Raw genomic sequence first — 16,967 nt, 5'->3', positions numbered from 1 at the left:
GATATTCATTACTGCATGATCCAAAGCAATCACTACATTTTTATATTTAATACACAGCAGAAAAACTTGCAAATAGAACTAGAGACTCAAAGGAGTAGGAGAAGTAGAAGAAAGTTTAGTCAGATTTAATCCATTACAGGCAGATAGTGAGATAAATCAAAGGAGGGAGGGAGATGACTAGTTCAGGCCCCAGAGTATAATAACCGGAGACCCAGGGGGAGAAAAACATAAAAAAACACTGTTACTCACCTATCTCCCGGCTCTGCTGCAGTCGGCCTCCGCTGTAGTCCATCTTCAATGATGTCAGATGTCACATGACCCGGGACGCAGGCTGGGGTCATGAGACAACAGACGACTAGGCCTGAAGCCTGCCCGGATCGTGGAGAGGTAAGTAACAGTGTTTTTTATGTTTCTTACCTCTCCCGGGCCTCCAATCATTATACTCGGTGGTCTGAAAAGACCCCTGAGTATAATAATGATGTCTGTGGGGCACGTGGCGTCACTTACCGATCCCGACCACTGCCAGGATCAGTAAGTAAATAGGGCCCGTTACCGGGCCTATTAAAAAAAAACAAAAAAACGCTGCGGTGGTGGCTGTCCCCAGGCCCCTAATGTCCTGGGCCCCTAATGTCCCGGGCCCTGTGGCAGCTGCCTCTGCTGCTACGGCGGTAGTTACGCCACTGCCCCCACTTTTATTTTCCCTGCATTACAGACAAGATCACATACCGTACACGGTGAGAAGCAGGAGACAACTCATATCAATGACCAGTTGTCGCTTACAGTGCTGGTTTTTAGTATACTGGTAAGGGAGTAAAGAAGATCAGAAGGAGATCTATCCACAGTAGAACATACAGTTACACTGCGCTTACCACTGTTACTATAGTGAGTGGGGCACGGCAAGGCTTGGTGGAGTGGCCTTCCAAAGCCTGGCAAATTTACTAGAAACTGGTATCAAATATTTATATTAAAAAGGGCCTTTCATGTCTTCTAAGATCGGGAATGTTATATACTGCAGCAAAACTGACCATGTGCTGAATTCACCACACTATCACTTGTTACAGAGATATCAATGCTGTTAGTGTTGGTACTGATATCCTTGCACTGTCAGAGCGACTGGCCTTACAACCCAATGTCATCACTGGGGGATGTGGAACGCCCCCCCCCCCCAATGGTGCACCTCTATACACGTTTACTGTCAACTGTGCTTGGTAAGTACTGAAGAGACTGCAGCACTCACCTGAATGCTGCAGCCTCTGAAAACAGATGATCAGCCTGGAGCCTGGGTGTCAGACCCTTTTAATTCAGTTAACTGATAGGCCAAAATCCTGGGACACCCCTTTAAGAGGGTTGATCTACAAATAAAAAGGTGTTTTACAGGCTCTTCACTGCTTACAAAGCACCGTGCCGTACATTTGTATAGCGGTTCTATTTGGTATCGAAGCACATTTCGGACATGGGGCCGATGATAGTTATACCACACGGCCTGTGGAGTGAAAGTGGCACTCAGTGAGCCCTGCTACCGTTTCAAGTAGCTGATCTGCGTGGGTCCCGGGTGTCAGACCTTCGTGATCTTGAGTTGATGACCTATCCTAAAGATTAAAAAAATAATTAAAAACCCTTTAGGTAAATACAGCCATATTTTACATCAGGAGGCCCTGCTACTGTTACTATTATGCAGCAGGCATAAAGGGCCATAAATACAATAAGGGTATTAAACTCATGTAGGCAGATCAAGCCGCACCATGGGAGCAGCAGCCTGCGGGGAAGCGCGGAGAGCGGTTTTATTAGCTGACATTATTTTATTGCACTGATGATTATAAAGAGCTCGGGGCCCATTTTTGAGGCGCAGGCATATCCTTTAAATAAGCAACAATAGTGTAAGTGCTGCCGTGATGAATAGAAGGTATTAAGAAGAAAATTTATCTTCCCTGGAATTCCGGAAATACGTTCTGTGACGCTAAATAAATTATACCGAGAACATTTATCATTGTGCAACTTAAATTGGATTTCTGTACAGAATATCCATTCCCATTGCAGCTTAATGTTTCTATACATTGATTATAATTTAGGGGAACATCGGGTTTTATGACTCGGCAATTTTTTTGGTTAGACTTGTGCTCCATAAATAATTATTGTATTGCTACTTTTACTGCGGTGCAGAAACATTTACATATACTTGGCTATCTTGGCTACCTTATAGCCAGTAGAAATTGCAACCAGTGCTATAGATGTCTGGGGAAATTCTCTCTTTTTGCATTTGATCCAAAAATAAGATATTTCAGTTAATGGAGTTTTCTGCCCCAAATTGAGTTTTTCATACAGTGTTGACCAATGCACAGGATAGGAGCGTATACGGTCCGCAAAGTCTCACACGGCGTATATGTGCCACATCACGCGGCACGTTACTCCGTGTGAACTCCCCCTTATATGGGAAACCATTTGCCTGAGCTGCTGCTTCAGAGACTGCTCCTATTTCAGCCACATGGACATCTTGAGACAACATACTTCTATGTGACAGTCTTGTGGGCATGCTCTGTGACTTGTGCAGGGAGCAGGAATCAGCTGTGTCTATCACCTATTGTAAATGGCGAATCCAGTGTTATCTTGTGATGATGATGAGTTGACTGCTAAGAAGTGACCTCTATAGAAGAGGAAGTGTCAGTCTTTTGTGGGACTCAGTGGTCAGGGTGGAATCTGCAGCATCTTATGATTTATATTTTGATGTAGATTGTGATATGGAAAATAATACAAAACACTGATTTGCTCTTCAATGACTATGTCATGGGCACATGTGGGCATGCGGCTAGTGGCTCCATGTGCCGTCCTACATATTATAGTCCAATTAGTGGCAGTAAGTAGGCAGTAGTAGGGGGAAAATACCATATATTATATGACGCACCAAGTCGGGGAAGAGTAGCATAGTAAGGCCCTATTCACATCTGCATTTCCCACTGTGGGACTATTAAAGGATTATCTTATCTTATCTTATTCAGGTTTCCATTTGGGGAGTCTGCTTGGGGACCCCCTCCGAACGGAAACCTAATCCGCATAAAAAAGTGGTTACCTCAGGAAACCCGCGGACCCCATAGACCAGTGATGGTGAACCTTTTAGAGACCGAGTGCCCAATCTGCAACCCAAAACCCACTAAATTATCTCAAAGTGCTAACACGGCATTTTAACCTTCATACTGTGCATATCCACAATTGCAGACAATTACCGACCCGCAAAATACGGTCGTGTGAATGGGGCTTTACAGAGCTTTCATTTATACAAACAACTTTGTTTTGCATTTGGTATAACTTTTGAGCAATTAATGTTCACTATTTACATTGTAAAGATCTGTTTTATAGTGGCCGTACAATGTTATTATGACCTGTAATAATATTATATTTCTGCTATAGAAGAGATATAGTGTGTGATATAAATAGTGAAGGGTCCACACTTAGTCCGATCTGCCCCAAAGTGGCTCCCACACAGTACAATCTGCTCCACAGTGGCCCCCACACAGTACAATCTGCTCCACAGTGGCCCCCACACAGTGCAATCTGCTTCACAGTGGCCCCCATACAGTACAATCTGCTGCACAGTGGCCCCTACACAGTACAATCTTCTCCACAGTGGCCCCCACACAGTACAATCTGCTCCACAGTGGCCCCCACACAGTACAATCTTCTCCACAGTGGCCCCCACACAGTGCAATCTGCTCCACAGTGGCCCCCACACAGTACAATCTGCTGCACAGTGGCCCCCACACAGTACAATCTGCTCCACAGTGTCCCCCACACAGTACAATCTGCTCCACAGTAGCCCCCACACAGTATAATCTGCTCCACAGTGGTCCCCACACAGTACAATCTGCTCCACAGTGGCCCCCACACAGTACAATCTGTTCCACAGTGGCCCCCACACAGTACAATCTGCTCCACAGTGGCCCCCACACAGTACAATCTGCTTCACAGTGGCCCCCACACAGTACAATCTGCTCCACAGTGGCCCCCACACAGTACAATCTGCTCCACAGATGGGTGCCCACAGAGAGGGCTCCAAGTGCCACTTCTGGCACCCGTGCCATAGGTTCACCATCACTGCCATAGACTATAATCGGGTCCGTGTAGCTTCCGCACAAAACATGTGGAGAAAAAAGTCCTGCAAGCAGCATAAAACCGCATTTTTCACACAAACACCATTATAGTCTAAGGGGTCTGTGGGTTTCCTGAGGTAACCGCTTTTTGGGATTAGGTTTCCGTTCCGTTGGCTCCCCAAGCGGACTCCCCAAATGGAAACCCGAACATAGATGTGAACCGGGCCTCAGCATCATCGCTGGGCAGTAAGGAATGGTCCCTCTGATAGTACAAGGCTATGAAAGCTTGTTAAAAAAAAAAAAAAAAAAAAGGAAAAAAAGTTGAAATTCATGGCATTTTTTGCAGTGCCCCCCCCCCCAAAAAAAAAAAAAACCCACAAAAAAGTGTCTTAAGGAAGCCTTAACTCCTTCGAGACTGCACAAAGTTTATACATGTCTGGGTGCTCCAATGTGTACACATGGGAGCTGCTCTCTACACTTTGGATCCATTCACTCTGAGTTTTTAAATCCATGTCAGAATCGACGTGTTAAAAAAGCCTCCCATTGATTGACTTCACTTGGTTCCTTTTTCCGCTTGTGGAATGGGAGACTTTTTTTTCCATGCTGATTCTGACACGGATTCAGCACCAAAGTACTCTGTGTGAATGGATCCTTTCGGTCCTGTCACAAGACCACCAGGGACCCGGGCCAGCTACAGAATTATTATGACCTTATAGGAGGCACAAATGCATACCTCCCAACCGTCCTGATTTCCACAGGACACTCACGATTTCGTTGTCCTGTCCTGCAGTCCCGGTCGGTGGGAGGTATGTCCCGATTTCAACTCATCGGCGTCCGTAGGGGGAGAACGGCATGAAACTGGGCAGAGACGGGGGTAACATGAAATTGGGGGGATATGAAACTGGGGACAGAGATGGAGGAGGGGACATGAAACTAGTGGAAAATGGAGGGTGTATATGAAACTGGGGGAGAGATGGAGGGGGGGGCATATAATTTTCAGGTAACTGTAGGAGGATTATACTGTGTGGGAGCACATGAAAAATTTATGAGAATGGGCGGAGTCAACATAAAAGTGGGCGGAGCCAAATTTGCCACGCTGCGCGCGCCACGCATTTCATTCCTCTCTCTACCCTTCAGAGGTTGGGAGGTATGCAAATGTGTAAAGATTTTTTTTAAGAAAACCTTAAAAAAAAACCCAAAAAACAAAAAACAAAACTTCAACTTTCTGATATATCTTTTTATTCTATATTCTATAGTTTTTAAGTAAAATGTGTAGATCATGTGACCTACATGTATTGCTTTTTTCCCTTTTTTTGTGTAGTAAATAATCAGCTATTTGCCATAACCTGCTAATAATAACGCGTTACACCCCTATGACCGAGAGGTGGCGCTGTGTTACAACTTTCTTGTAAACACCGAAAACGCCGCGTCATCTGCTCTGCCATCCAGCCCTACAGTCCCGGTGTTTCTGTAGTGCGCAGTTGGTCCCTGCCGGCCGCCGTACCTATCAATCCCTTGCCAGCAGTAGAGATGGCGGCGCCTATAGACTCGGCGGCTAGCGGGAATAGTGAAGAAAATATTCTCTATGATTTGTTAATAAACACTGAATGGCCGCCGGAGCCTGATGTGCAGGTGAGGGGCTGACGGGGCTGGGGTATTAGGGGAGGATTTGGGGGGCTGTGATAGGGCAGCAGCTGTTTATTGGGGTGACAGCACATACAGGTGGATGGGACAGGACACGTAGCACAGCTAAGGAGGGGGGAGGATTACTGACAGGAGGCTGGGGATACACTGTGTATATAGTAGAGGAGCTGGGGATACACTGTGTATATACTAGAGGTGCTGGGGATACGCTGTGTATATACTAGAGGTGCTGGGGATACGCTGTGTATATACTAGAGGTGCTGGGGATACGCTGTGTATATACTAGAGGTGCTGGGGGATACGCTGTGTATATACTAGAGGTGCTGGGGGATACGCAGTGTATATACTAGAGGTGCTGGGGGATACGCTGTGTATATACTAGAGGTGCTGGGGGATACGCTGGGTATATACTGGAGGGGCTGGGGGGATACGCTGGGTATATACTGGAGGGGCTGGGGGGATACGCTGGGTATATACTGGAGGGGCTGGGGGGATACGCTGGGTATATACTGGAGGGGCTGGGGGGATACGCTGGATATATACTGGAGGGGCTGGGGGGATACGCTGGGTATATACTGGAGGGGCTGGGGGGATACGCTGGGTATATACTGGAGGGGCTGGGGGGATACGCTGGGTATATACTGGAGGGGCTGGGGGGATACGCTGGGTATATACTGGAGGGGCTGGGGGGATACGCTGGGTATATACTGGAGGGGCTGGGGGGATACGCTGGGTATATACTGGAGGGGCTGGGGGGATACGCTGGGTATATACTGGAGGGGCTGGGGGGATACGCTGGGTATATACTGGAGGGGCTGGGGGGATACGCTGGGTATATACTGGAGGGGCTGGGGGGATACGCTGGGTATATACTGGAGGGGCTGGGGGGATACGCTGGGTATATACTGGAGGGGCTGGGGGGATACGCTGGGTATATACTGGAGGGGCTGGGGGGATACGCTGGGTATATACTGGAGGGGCTGGGGGGATACGCTGGGTATATACTGGAGGGGCTGGGGGGATACGCTGGGTATATACTGGAGGGGCTGGGGGGATACGCTGGGTATATACTGGAGGGGCTGGGGGGATACGCTGGGTATATACTGGAGGGGCTGGGGGGATACGCTGGGTATATACTGGAGGGGCTGGGGGATGTAGTTCACCAGCAGGACAGACTTTGGTCTACTACTTGCGCCCATAGGAAGGCATTGAGGGCCCAGAGATTACTGTGGCAGGTTTACTGCTGGGGTGTCTGTGCCATAGTTGTCGTCTTTGGAGAATTGTGTGGGAGATTTCATGTGAAAGTAAAGAGGGGAGAAGTATTATTTTTATTATAACCTTGTCTTCACAAAGTGTGATGATCGGGCACTATCACACATAATGTACAGAGCCTGGCACTAAAACACAATGTACTTTGCATCATTAGAAATTGTAGTAAACCAATTGCAGTTGATACAGCTAGAAAATGACAACTGAGAAAGCATGACGGGGATTCTAGGCCATGTGCGCTGTATATGAGCCCTGCATTTAGTGTATACTACAAACATACCCATAAGGCTGCAATGAGCTGATGAATGGCTTTCCTACACTTTCCTATACAGACAGTTAATGGCCGGTCTATGCCACTGCTTACTGGTATGGTATTGTACAGCAGGGACAAAAGCATAAGACAAGGTGTGAACAGAGCCTAACATTACAATCCTAGATGTAACGTCAGGCATTGATCTTTGTAATAATTGTTTATGGTGTAAACTACGATTTTCAGAATATGCCTGATAAGGATAAGTAATGGTTCTCACCCCTGGGGCCAGCGACACCCCTGCCTAATTCAATTACAAAGTGTCTATACATTATTAGGGCGGATTCTGAAATCCCCAGTCTGCCTTTTATGTTGCAGATATGTAATAATAAGAGTGAAATCAGTTGCAAAATCAGCACATAATACTGTACCAAGACTGAACTGTGAAAGGGATTGTGGGGCAGGTTTTATTTTAAAAAAATGTCTTATGTCTGAGTGCACATGGGTGTAGTCACAGCGAGTAAGTAGCCATCACTTTATATCATGTACGGTACCAGACATTTGAAGCCTTAGGGTCCTTTCACACTAACTAAGTTTTCTGTCTACAAGCTATGTGAGAAAAAAATCAGGCAGAACATGGACCCATTATTGTGAATGGAGCCATTCATGTGTCCGTTGTTTTTTATGGAACGAAAGACATTGAGATAAATAAAACAAATAGCATGAATTATTATTTTTTTCACTTCTTGTCTTGGCCTTTTCTAGGCGACCTTTCATGTCCTCGGGCACATGCGGTTTTATATACCGCTAGGTAGCCAGCAGTGTACTGAATTCAGCACACTATTGGCTTTCCCGTTATGTGCCCCAGGGCTGGAGATATCAGTGCTGTTATAATGGCACCGATCTCTCCATTTAATCTTCCCCTCCGGGCAAATGCCCAGGCCCGCATGGGTTTACAGCACGTAGATGGTTCGGCGTCGTTTGCGTCCCAATCCCTCTCTGCTCTGATCACGGTCCTCCCTAAGCCGGGTAAGCATCCTGCCTTCCCGGCCAGCTATCGCCCGATATCTCTTACTAACATTGACGTCAAAATCTTCGCCAAATTGCTTGCAAATCGGCTGCCCCCTCTTATGCCGGCCTTGGTCCACAACGACCAAACCGGTTTCATTCTTGGTCACGAAGCCTGTGATAATGTGTGCAAAACCATTTTAGCTGTTTCGGCAGCTCGTTCCACCAACTCTCCTTTATGCCTATTCTCGGTGGACGCCGAAAAGGCGTTTGATTGGGTTAATTGGAGCTTTCTTCAAGAAACCCTTCGTCAGGTGGAGGTGGGCCTGGGCTTTTTAGGTAAGGTATTTGCTCTTTACGGGGATGCCAGGTCAGGGCCAATGGGGTCTTCTCGGAATCCTTTTCGGTTAGGAATGGCACTCGCCAGGGTTGCCCCCTATCGCCATTGCTTTATGCCCTGGTCATGGAGCATCTGGCTGTGGCGATCCTGCACTGCCCGGAGATCCATGGTCTGTAGAAAGTGTTCTCGTGTGGTCAAGGCGGCGTTGTATGCAGACGATCTCCTTCTGTATATCTCACAACCACGAGTATCGTTCCCAGCCATCCTTCGGGAATTTTATCGTTTTGGTCATTTAGCAATTTTAAGGTCAATTTGTCCAAAACGGAAGCGCTTAACGTTTCCCTCCCTCCGGCGGAGGTTGCTCTCCTTGCTCGTGATTTCTCATTCCGTTGGCAGTCTGCATTGTTCAAATACCTTGGGGTCCATATTCCCCCTGACCCTTCCCATCTATTTCGACTTAACTACCTTCCGCTTCTCGACAAGGTTTTGTTCGATTTGTGTGCCTAGTCTTTATCCTGGTTCGGCCACATTCACGCTCTTAAAATGGACATTCTCCCATGGTTCTTATATTTGTTTCAAACCCTTCCCATTCCGCTATCGCAGGATTATCTTAACCGGGTCCAATTGTTTGGGAGATTCGTTTGGGGCGCCTCACGGAGTAGACTCAGCTACCGTACCCTTACTCGACACAAGCAGAGGGGGGGAGTGGGCTTGCCTGATGTCAGGTTGTATTACCGTTCTTCGGTGTTGCTTTGTTTGCTTGACTGGCGATTCCATCGCAATGATAAACAGTGGGTCTCCATAGAGACCGACCTGATCTCTCCTTCACTTTCTTCCTTACCATGGATCCTGCCGCATTTTCGGCCTAAGACCCCTGGCCACTCTATTCTCTCCTTGCATTTCCTTAAAGTCTGGGATCTGGTGTGCTCTACTGGGAGACTGGCTCGGGTCCCGGGCCCTTTGACTCCCTTGTTTGACAACCCCATGTTTCTCCCGGGCCAATCAGTAGCTCAATTCCTTTGCTGGCGTAGAGGGGACGATGTTCGCCTCAGGCAGGTTGTTAGCGACTCTTCTCTCCTCCCCTTCACCCAGTTGTGCCTTTCCCATCTCGATCTCCACCTCTCCTGGTTGGAATATGGTCAGTTGAGGAAGTTTCCACTCCCACCCCTGCTTTCCACGCCCCTGACAGCACTGGAGTCCTCTGCTGCGTGTGCAGCCCCTCCCCCGCGCACACTTTCGGCTTTTTATGATTTTCTCCTTTATGATGCCACTCCAGGGTTTCCTCCTTATGTAGAGGCTTGGAACGTTGATCTCCCTTCAAGTCTGCTGCCTGCCGTTTGGGGTAAATTCTTTACGTTGTCTCATGGACTGGCTTTGCCTCGCAGTGCGCAGGAAAGGAATTTTAAAATTTTGACCCGTTGGTACAGGTGTCCGACATCCTCCACAGGATCTTCCCCTCTGTTTCTGACCGGTGCTGGCACTGTGGCACTGAGAGAGGCACTATGCTTCATATCTGGTGGGATTGTGATGTTCTCCGGCCTTTTTGGGATGCGGTCTTCTCACTTTATTCTAAGGTGTATGATCACCGAGGAAGTAAGACAGAGCTCCAGAGCTTACATGTCCTGACTGCGAAGAGGATACGGGAAGCAGAACCCATCAGAGGGGCTCAGTAATACCACACTTTCATTCCATGTAGTGGAACAGAAATAAAAACTAGGATTTTTTCATTCAGCAATGACAGTGAAGTCCATGAAGTGGTAGAAGGCGACACAAGATTGGCAATGGATGACACAACTAGTTCTGTGACCTGTGAATATGATCGGCACTGATGGCTGGCTACTGGACTCTCCAAAGATTGTGAAAATGAAGACGTGGAATTGACTTTTTTGCATCCTTCTGGTCCAGCACCATCCTTTGTGTATCCAAGAAAACCAAAAATCAGATATTAAAAGGGATTCAATCATTAAAATGACATTTTTTTTCTCCCTAACATAACATCTTTTCTCCTTTCTTCCGGCACTGGCTTCAAACTTCCAGGCATGTGCAGTTGGCTCAGCTGTCGGGCCTCGGGCAGAGCTGACTGTGCATGCCCGCGGCAATTTTCCTGTGGCTGCTTACACAGTAAACTGGTGTAAGTGGCTATTTTCATGTCGCTGATTACATAGTAAACTGGGGTAAGCGGCCACAAGAAAATGGCCGCTGGCATGCGCAATCGGCTCTGCCTGAGGCCCAACGGCAGAGCCGACTGCGCGGGCCCAGACGTTTGAAACCAGCCGGAGAGGCCGTTTCAGGCGAAGATGGAGGCGGTGCTGGAGAGTTCTCTCGCAGCATTGGGGATGCCCCCAGTGCTGTTTGAGTGCAAAGGACCGCCCCCAGTGCTGCGAGAGAACTCATTTGCATACAGGAGAAAACCAGGATTTCTACCAAATGGCGGCACAGAGAAGACATTTAAAGGTAGGAGAAGAATAGCTTTTCTTAAGGCTATTCCTACATGTTAGGGAGAAAAAAAAAGTCATTTTAATGATTTAACTCAGGTGGAGCTGAACACCATGTCAGGCCGGACATATTTTTTGATGTTTTGGGGTTGCTTTGCTGCCTCTGGCACTGGACTGCTTGACCGTGTGCATGGCATTATGAAGTCTGAAGATGACCAACACATTGTGCAGCATAATGTAGGGCCCAGTGTGAGAAAGCTGGGTCTCCCTCAGAGGTCATGGGTCTTCCAGCAGGACAATGACCCAAAACACACTTCAGGTCAGCACTAGAAAATGGTGGTGAGAGAAAGCCCTGGAGACTTGTAAAGTGGCAGCAATGAGTCCAGCCCTGAATCCCATAGAACACCTGTGGGGGAGGAGAGATCTCTTGATGGCAGTTTGGAGAAGGCCCCCTTCACATCTCAGGGGGGACCTGGAGCAGTTTGCCAAAGAAGAATGGTGTAAAATTCCAGCAGAGCCTTGTAAGAAACTCATTGATGGTTACCGGAAGCGGTTGTGCGCAGTTATTGTGTCTAAAGGTTGTGCTACCAAGTATTAGGCCGAGGGGGCCAATACTTCTGTCCGGCCCATTTTTGGAGTTTTGTGTAAAATGATCAATGATTTGACTTTTTTTTCCATTCTCTTTTGTGGTTTTTCATTGCAAGAAAAATAACTGAAGATATTACCAAAGAGTTTGTGCTTGCAATCATTGTCTGGAAGAATACGAGTATTATCTGGCAGAATTGTAGGGGGGCCAATACTTTTGGCCAACACTGTAGTAGGGAAATGTGAAAGTGCTGACGGGAAAACAACAATTGTGACTGACAGGGACGGATTATAGAGATGGCGCCAAAGAGTCGCTGCTAAAGTGGCCGCACCACCACACACAACACACAAACATTTCGCAAACGCCATATATACATCACACATACACCAACCCACAAGCACAACACACCACACAAACACCACCCCACAAATACCACATGCACACCGCACGCAAACAAACACACTCGGATGGATACACACTATACACACGGACGAACAGAGCACACACAACTACTGCACGCACAGACACTTGCACTGCACACGCACAAACACATGGATCACAGGTGCGCATACATATACATGGACCACACACGTGCATGCACAGATGCATACATACCCATGGATCACACGTATGCACAGACACAAACACGGACCACACATGTGCGCCCACACATACATGCACGCACTGATAAAACATGTCTGGTATCCTTAGTGGCTGCTTGCACACTACAGTATTTTTTATGGGCCTCCAGGCCATGGATTTGGATGTTCCATAGACTTCTTTGTGCACAAAGCTGTAAATTTTGCAGCTCCATTGAAGTCTATGGAGATATAGAATTCACGGCCAAGAGACCCGCGAACAATACTGTAGTGGGCAAACAGCCTTAGGGGTAGTTCACACGGAGTAAACTGGTGTGTGTTTTGGTAAAATGTCATTGAAGTCAATGGGAGTCTTTTTTTTTACACGTTTAAAATTACACGCCAAAGTACACGCCAGTTTACTCCGTGTGAACTACCCCTTATTGAGCAGCCATATTGGTCAGGTGAAATCTGCCTGATAGTAAGATTGTCATTATTGCTGACTATACAGGAAGCTCTCATCACTGAAGCTGCTGAGGTAAAGTGAAAGCTGAGCTCTGATTGGTTGCTATGGGCAACTCCACAAGTCTGCCTGTGAGGCGGTTTTCATTACTGAGATGTCGGCTCCTTCAGGTCATAGTAATAAGGGTCCAGTCACACCGAGGAAAATGGGGAGGAATTGGGTGTGGAATTTCAGCGCTGAAAAAAAAAGCCTCCCATTGACTTCACTGGTTTCTTTTTTCTTCTAGAACAGAGTTTTTTGGCGAGGAAAAAAATCCGCTTCAGGAATTAAGAAATGGTTTTTTGAAGAGGTTTTTGGAGCATTTTTCGAGTTTTTTTTTTTTTTCCCCCTTCAGCACAATGCATGGGCCTTGAAAAAAACGCTAGCGTTTTTTTCCGTGCTTTTTTTTTTGCCAATTCTGCACCCAAATCTTCGACGTGGATTTTACGCCACCCATTGACTGAATTGGTTTTTGCAGGCGGAATCCACCTGAAGGAAGCTTTTTTTTTTTCCGCAAGTGGAAGTTTTTTCCACGTGGATTCTGGCGCGGATTCAGCATCAAAATCAGTGCTAAGGGTGCATGCACACTACGTAACGCCGGGCGTGTATGAGAGCCGTACACGCCGGCGTTACAGCAGGGCTGCCGAACACTTCCCATTCACTTCAATGGGAGCGCTCGTAAACGCCGCTGTTACGAGCGCTCCCATTGAAGTGAATGGGAAGTGTTCGGCAGTCTGCTGTAATGCCGGCGTGTACGGCTCTCATACACGCCCGGCGTTACTCAGTGTGCATGCACCCTAAGGGTGCATTCACACTGAGTAAACGCTAGCTTATTTTGTAGAGTAAAATTACACTTGTAAATTTTGCTATCCCATTGACTTCAATGACATTTTACAGGCGTATTTTTACAGGCGTATTTTTTACTGGCGTATTTTTACACTTGTAAAAAAATATCATTGAAGTCAATGGGATAGCAAAATTTACAAGTGTAATTTTACTCTACAAAATAAGCTAGCGTTTACTCAGTGTGAATGCACCCTAAAAAAGGAAAATGGTGCTGTATTTGGCGCTGAATTTTCAGCTAGCAGAAAATTATGTGAGTGGAAAAAAAAGCTAGCCGTACCCATTGAAATCAATGAGAGGCTTTTTTTCAGCTCTGAAAATTCAGCGCCAAATCCAGTGTCATTTTCCTCTGTGTGAATGGACCCTAATACTGTGTGAGGGTGGCTCTGTATTTACTATTCCTCCTATTATATCTCTTATCAGTGTCAGGTGTTGCTTCCAAGCGACAGGCCCTTCAATTTTAAGCGTCTGCAGTTCCCAATCCATCTTGCATTTGCTATGACTTTAAAGCACAGGCTGGAAACGCGGCGTGAACGCATCGTGGCTGTTCCCGCAGAGCTTAGAATAGAAAGTTCACAGAGTTTTACTTTGCGGACTTTCTGTTACAATTATATCTACGGGGAAGCCACCGGCGTTTCCGTAGATATAATTGACATGCTGCGATTTTCAAAACCCAGCGGTTTTGGAAATCGCAGCGTGTCCGTGCTGCGATTGTGGGGATGGGATTCGCATGAATCCCACCCACTTTGCAAGTACTGTGAAACGCTGTGATTTTTCCCGAGGCGTTTCCGTCGCGGGCAAATGGCGACATGTCCGTGGGACCCTGCCGATAGCGGAAAAAAGAAGCGAGCTGCCCTTTCTTCAGGTGGAAGCCGCAACTCGCTGAGCCGCGGCTTCCGCATGGCAGCCGCAACCTCAACGACAACGTGGCAGACGGTTTTTGGCCATATTTTGACTTGGCTCCCCTAGTCAAAATCCGCCCCACCGCCCTCCGTGTAAACGAGCCCTTAGGGTGCATGCACACTACGTAACGCCGGGCGTGTATGAGAGCCGTACACGCCGGCGTTACAGCAGGGCTGCCGAGCACTTCCCATTCACTTCAATGGGAGCGCTCGTAAACGCCGCTGTTACGAGCGCTCCCATTGAAGTGAATGGGAAGTGTTCGCCAGCCCTGCTGTAACGCCGGCGTGTACGGCTCTCATACACGCCCGGCGTTACGTAGTGTGCATGCACCCTTAGTCTATGTAGACTGCGAGCAAATTTTTCTGCTAGCAAAGAAAAAGAAGCGACATGATCTTTCTTCAGGTGTTTTCCACCTGAAGAAAGCAATAGAAGTGAATGGGAGGCGAAAACTGCGCGTTTTTTTCCGCAAAAATAAGCGTGGAAAAAAACGCAACGCCCATTCACTTTACAGGAGGGGAAAACAGCCTGGCTTTTTTTTAAACCTGTTTATACAAAAAAAGCTCCAAAAAAAGCTTGGCAAGGTCCAAAAAAAAGCTTTCTAATTAGGAAGCTTTTTTTTCCCGGTGCCAAAATAAGCCACACGTTATTTGCCCTGAATCACACCCCCGGCCTGATGCCGCCCTCCTCACATTACAGAACTTAAAAGGAATCTGTGAGCAGGAAAATGGGTATCAAACTATTGACAGTCCCTTGTAGGGTGGAGTCTTTACTTTCCAAAGATGCCTTATTCTGCATTGCAGCTCCTTTTTCATGAACTGACTTTAAATAGCACACCAGGCACCAAAACTAACTGCTCTTGTTGCTCACGAATGGTGGGGACTAGAGAGAAAACTCCAACTGTTCTGGAATCAGAGGAGCGGGGCCTATTAACATGCTAAGAGCTTGAATTGGTGGAGATGGTGAAAAATCCTATTTGGAGTGGAGCTGCAGTTCCCCTATAGGGGACAGTGCTGCAGTTCGGCCCCATCACTTGAATATAAGCAGAGCCGCTCCTGCTCCCCGTCCATTGCAGCATTGCACTATGATGCACACAATTCCCGTCTCTAGACCAGCTTCATTCCAGGAAATGCAGGCAATATATGGTCTGGCTTAAAGGGGTTGTCATGATGAGAGGACCCCTTTAATACATGGAGATAAATCAGAATACCAATGCAGAGCCTGGACTTAAGATACAGGTCAACTTTCTAATGTTCTTTCCTATTAGTGTGTAGCAAACATATTCCACAGTGTTGTACAAGATAGCCTTCTATTACAATGTGTAAGGTAATCCTATGTAATGTATACATTGTGAGCTGCCCTTACATCTAGGCCTCGTACATAGAGCGCTGTACTTGGCAGAATTACCTGGAAGATTTCTTACCCCGTGTGGCTTCCTGCCGTGTAATTGTCCTGTTTTTATTTGCAGCCTCGAGGTGGCCGTGAACACGAAGCATCATTTGTCCTCACAAAGGCTATTACAGGTACCCGGGGTAGTTACATTATCTAGACACGGAGCGGCTGTAATCCCTGTTGTATACTGCCGCTGCTGCTTATATTCTCAGCCAGTGCATAAGTCCTGAATACGTTCCTACGCTGGGCTGTGTAATATTAGTCTGCAGGTGGATGGGGAGGATAGAAGTAACTGAATGTTCATTAAAGGGGTGGTGCCGTTAAGGACACTTATCACCTATCCACATGATATAAGTGTCAGATCGCTGGGGGTCTGAGCAAATGGATAGGGAATAAGTGTTCTTAATAGTGTTGAGTGAGTAGTATTAGATCGAATACCTCGCCGGCATAGGAATGCGTGTAATCGGCCGAACAACAAGGGGTTAAACGCATCGAATATTCGAAGTGTTTAACCCCTTGTTGTTTGGCCAATTACAAGCATTCCTATGCCGGCGAGGTATTCGATCGAATACTACTCGCTCAACACTAGTTCTTAATAGCACAATCCCTTTCAAGGGAGTCTGTCAGCAGTTTTGACCCCTTGACTGCTTGGGGGGCTAAACAACTTTCGTTAATTATATACTATTTTCCCCATAGCCTGCATTGTCCTTCTTCCAATTCTACCTGTATTTTTTGGACTATAAAATGCACCCTTTTCCCCAAAATTTGGGAGGAAAGTGGAGGGGTGTGTCTTATAATCCAAATGTGGGGGTTGAGGGAGGAGGAGTATTGGGGTTGCAGCACTACACCGCTCCTGCTCTCATTGGTATCCTGCAAAAACTGTACTGAGAAGAAGTGATAAAAGGCAACGGGCAAAAGTCACCCCAAATATTGCTGAGATTTAGATTTCTCTTTTCTTCATTCACCTCATTTTGTTAAATGACAAAAATAAATGATTAACCTTTTTGTTTCTGAAAGCGTTCTTACTATACAACATTTTATTTCTATGCATACCTAAAACTTTTGCACATTACGGTACATTGACATGACTGTAGTATATGGATTCACCTTTAATAAAGGCAGCTGAACCTCCATGTTC

General features: G+C 46.8%; 1 protein-coding gene across 2 annotated transcripts in view; it reads left to right on the top strand.

Annotated features, from left to right (window-relative positions):
* Positions 1–5,405: 5,405 nt before the first annotated feature.
* NBAS (NBAS subunit of NRZ tethering complex) overlaps positions 5,406–16,967 on the top strand; it is a 498,058-nt gene continuing 486,496 nt past the window's right edge. For both annotated transcript variants that reach the window (XM_075269168.1, XM_075269167.1), the window contains exons 1-2: positions 5,406–5,714; positions 15,906–15,960. In XM_075269168.1, coding sequence (XP_075125269.1) covers positions 5,613–5,714; positions 15,906–15,960 — 157 coding nt within the window. In that variant the 5' untranslated portion in view covers positions 5,406–5,612. The remainder of the gene's footprint in view (positions 5,715–15,905; positions 15,961–16,967) is intronic.

This window comes from Leptodactylus fuscus, chromosome 3 (genome assembly GCF_031893055.1).
Source record: "Leptodactylus fuscus isolate aLepFus1 chromosome 3, aLepFus1.hap2, whole genome shotgun sequence".
Lineage (NCBI taxonomy): Eukaryota > Metazoa > Chordata > Amphibia > Anura > Leptodactylidae > Leptodactylus > Leptodactylus fuscus.
The sequence above is the reverse complement of the archived record's forward strand: the minus strand, read 5'-3'. Positions and strand labels throughout refer to the sequence as shown.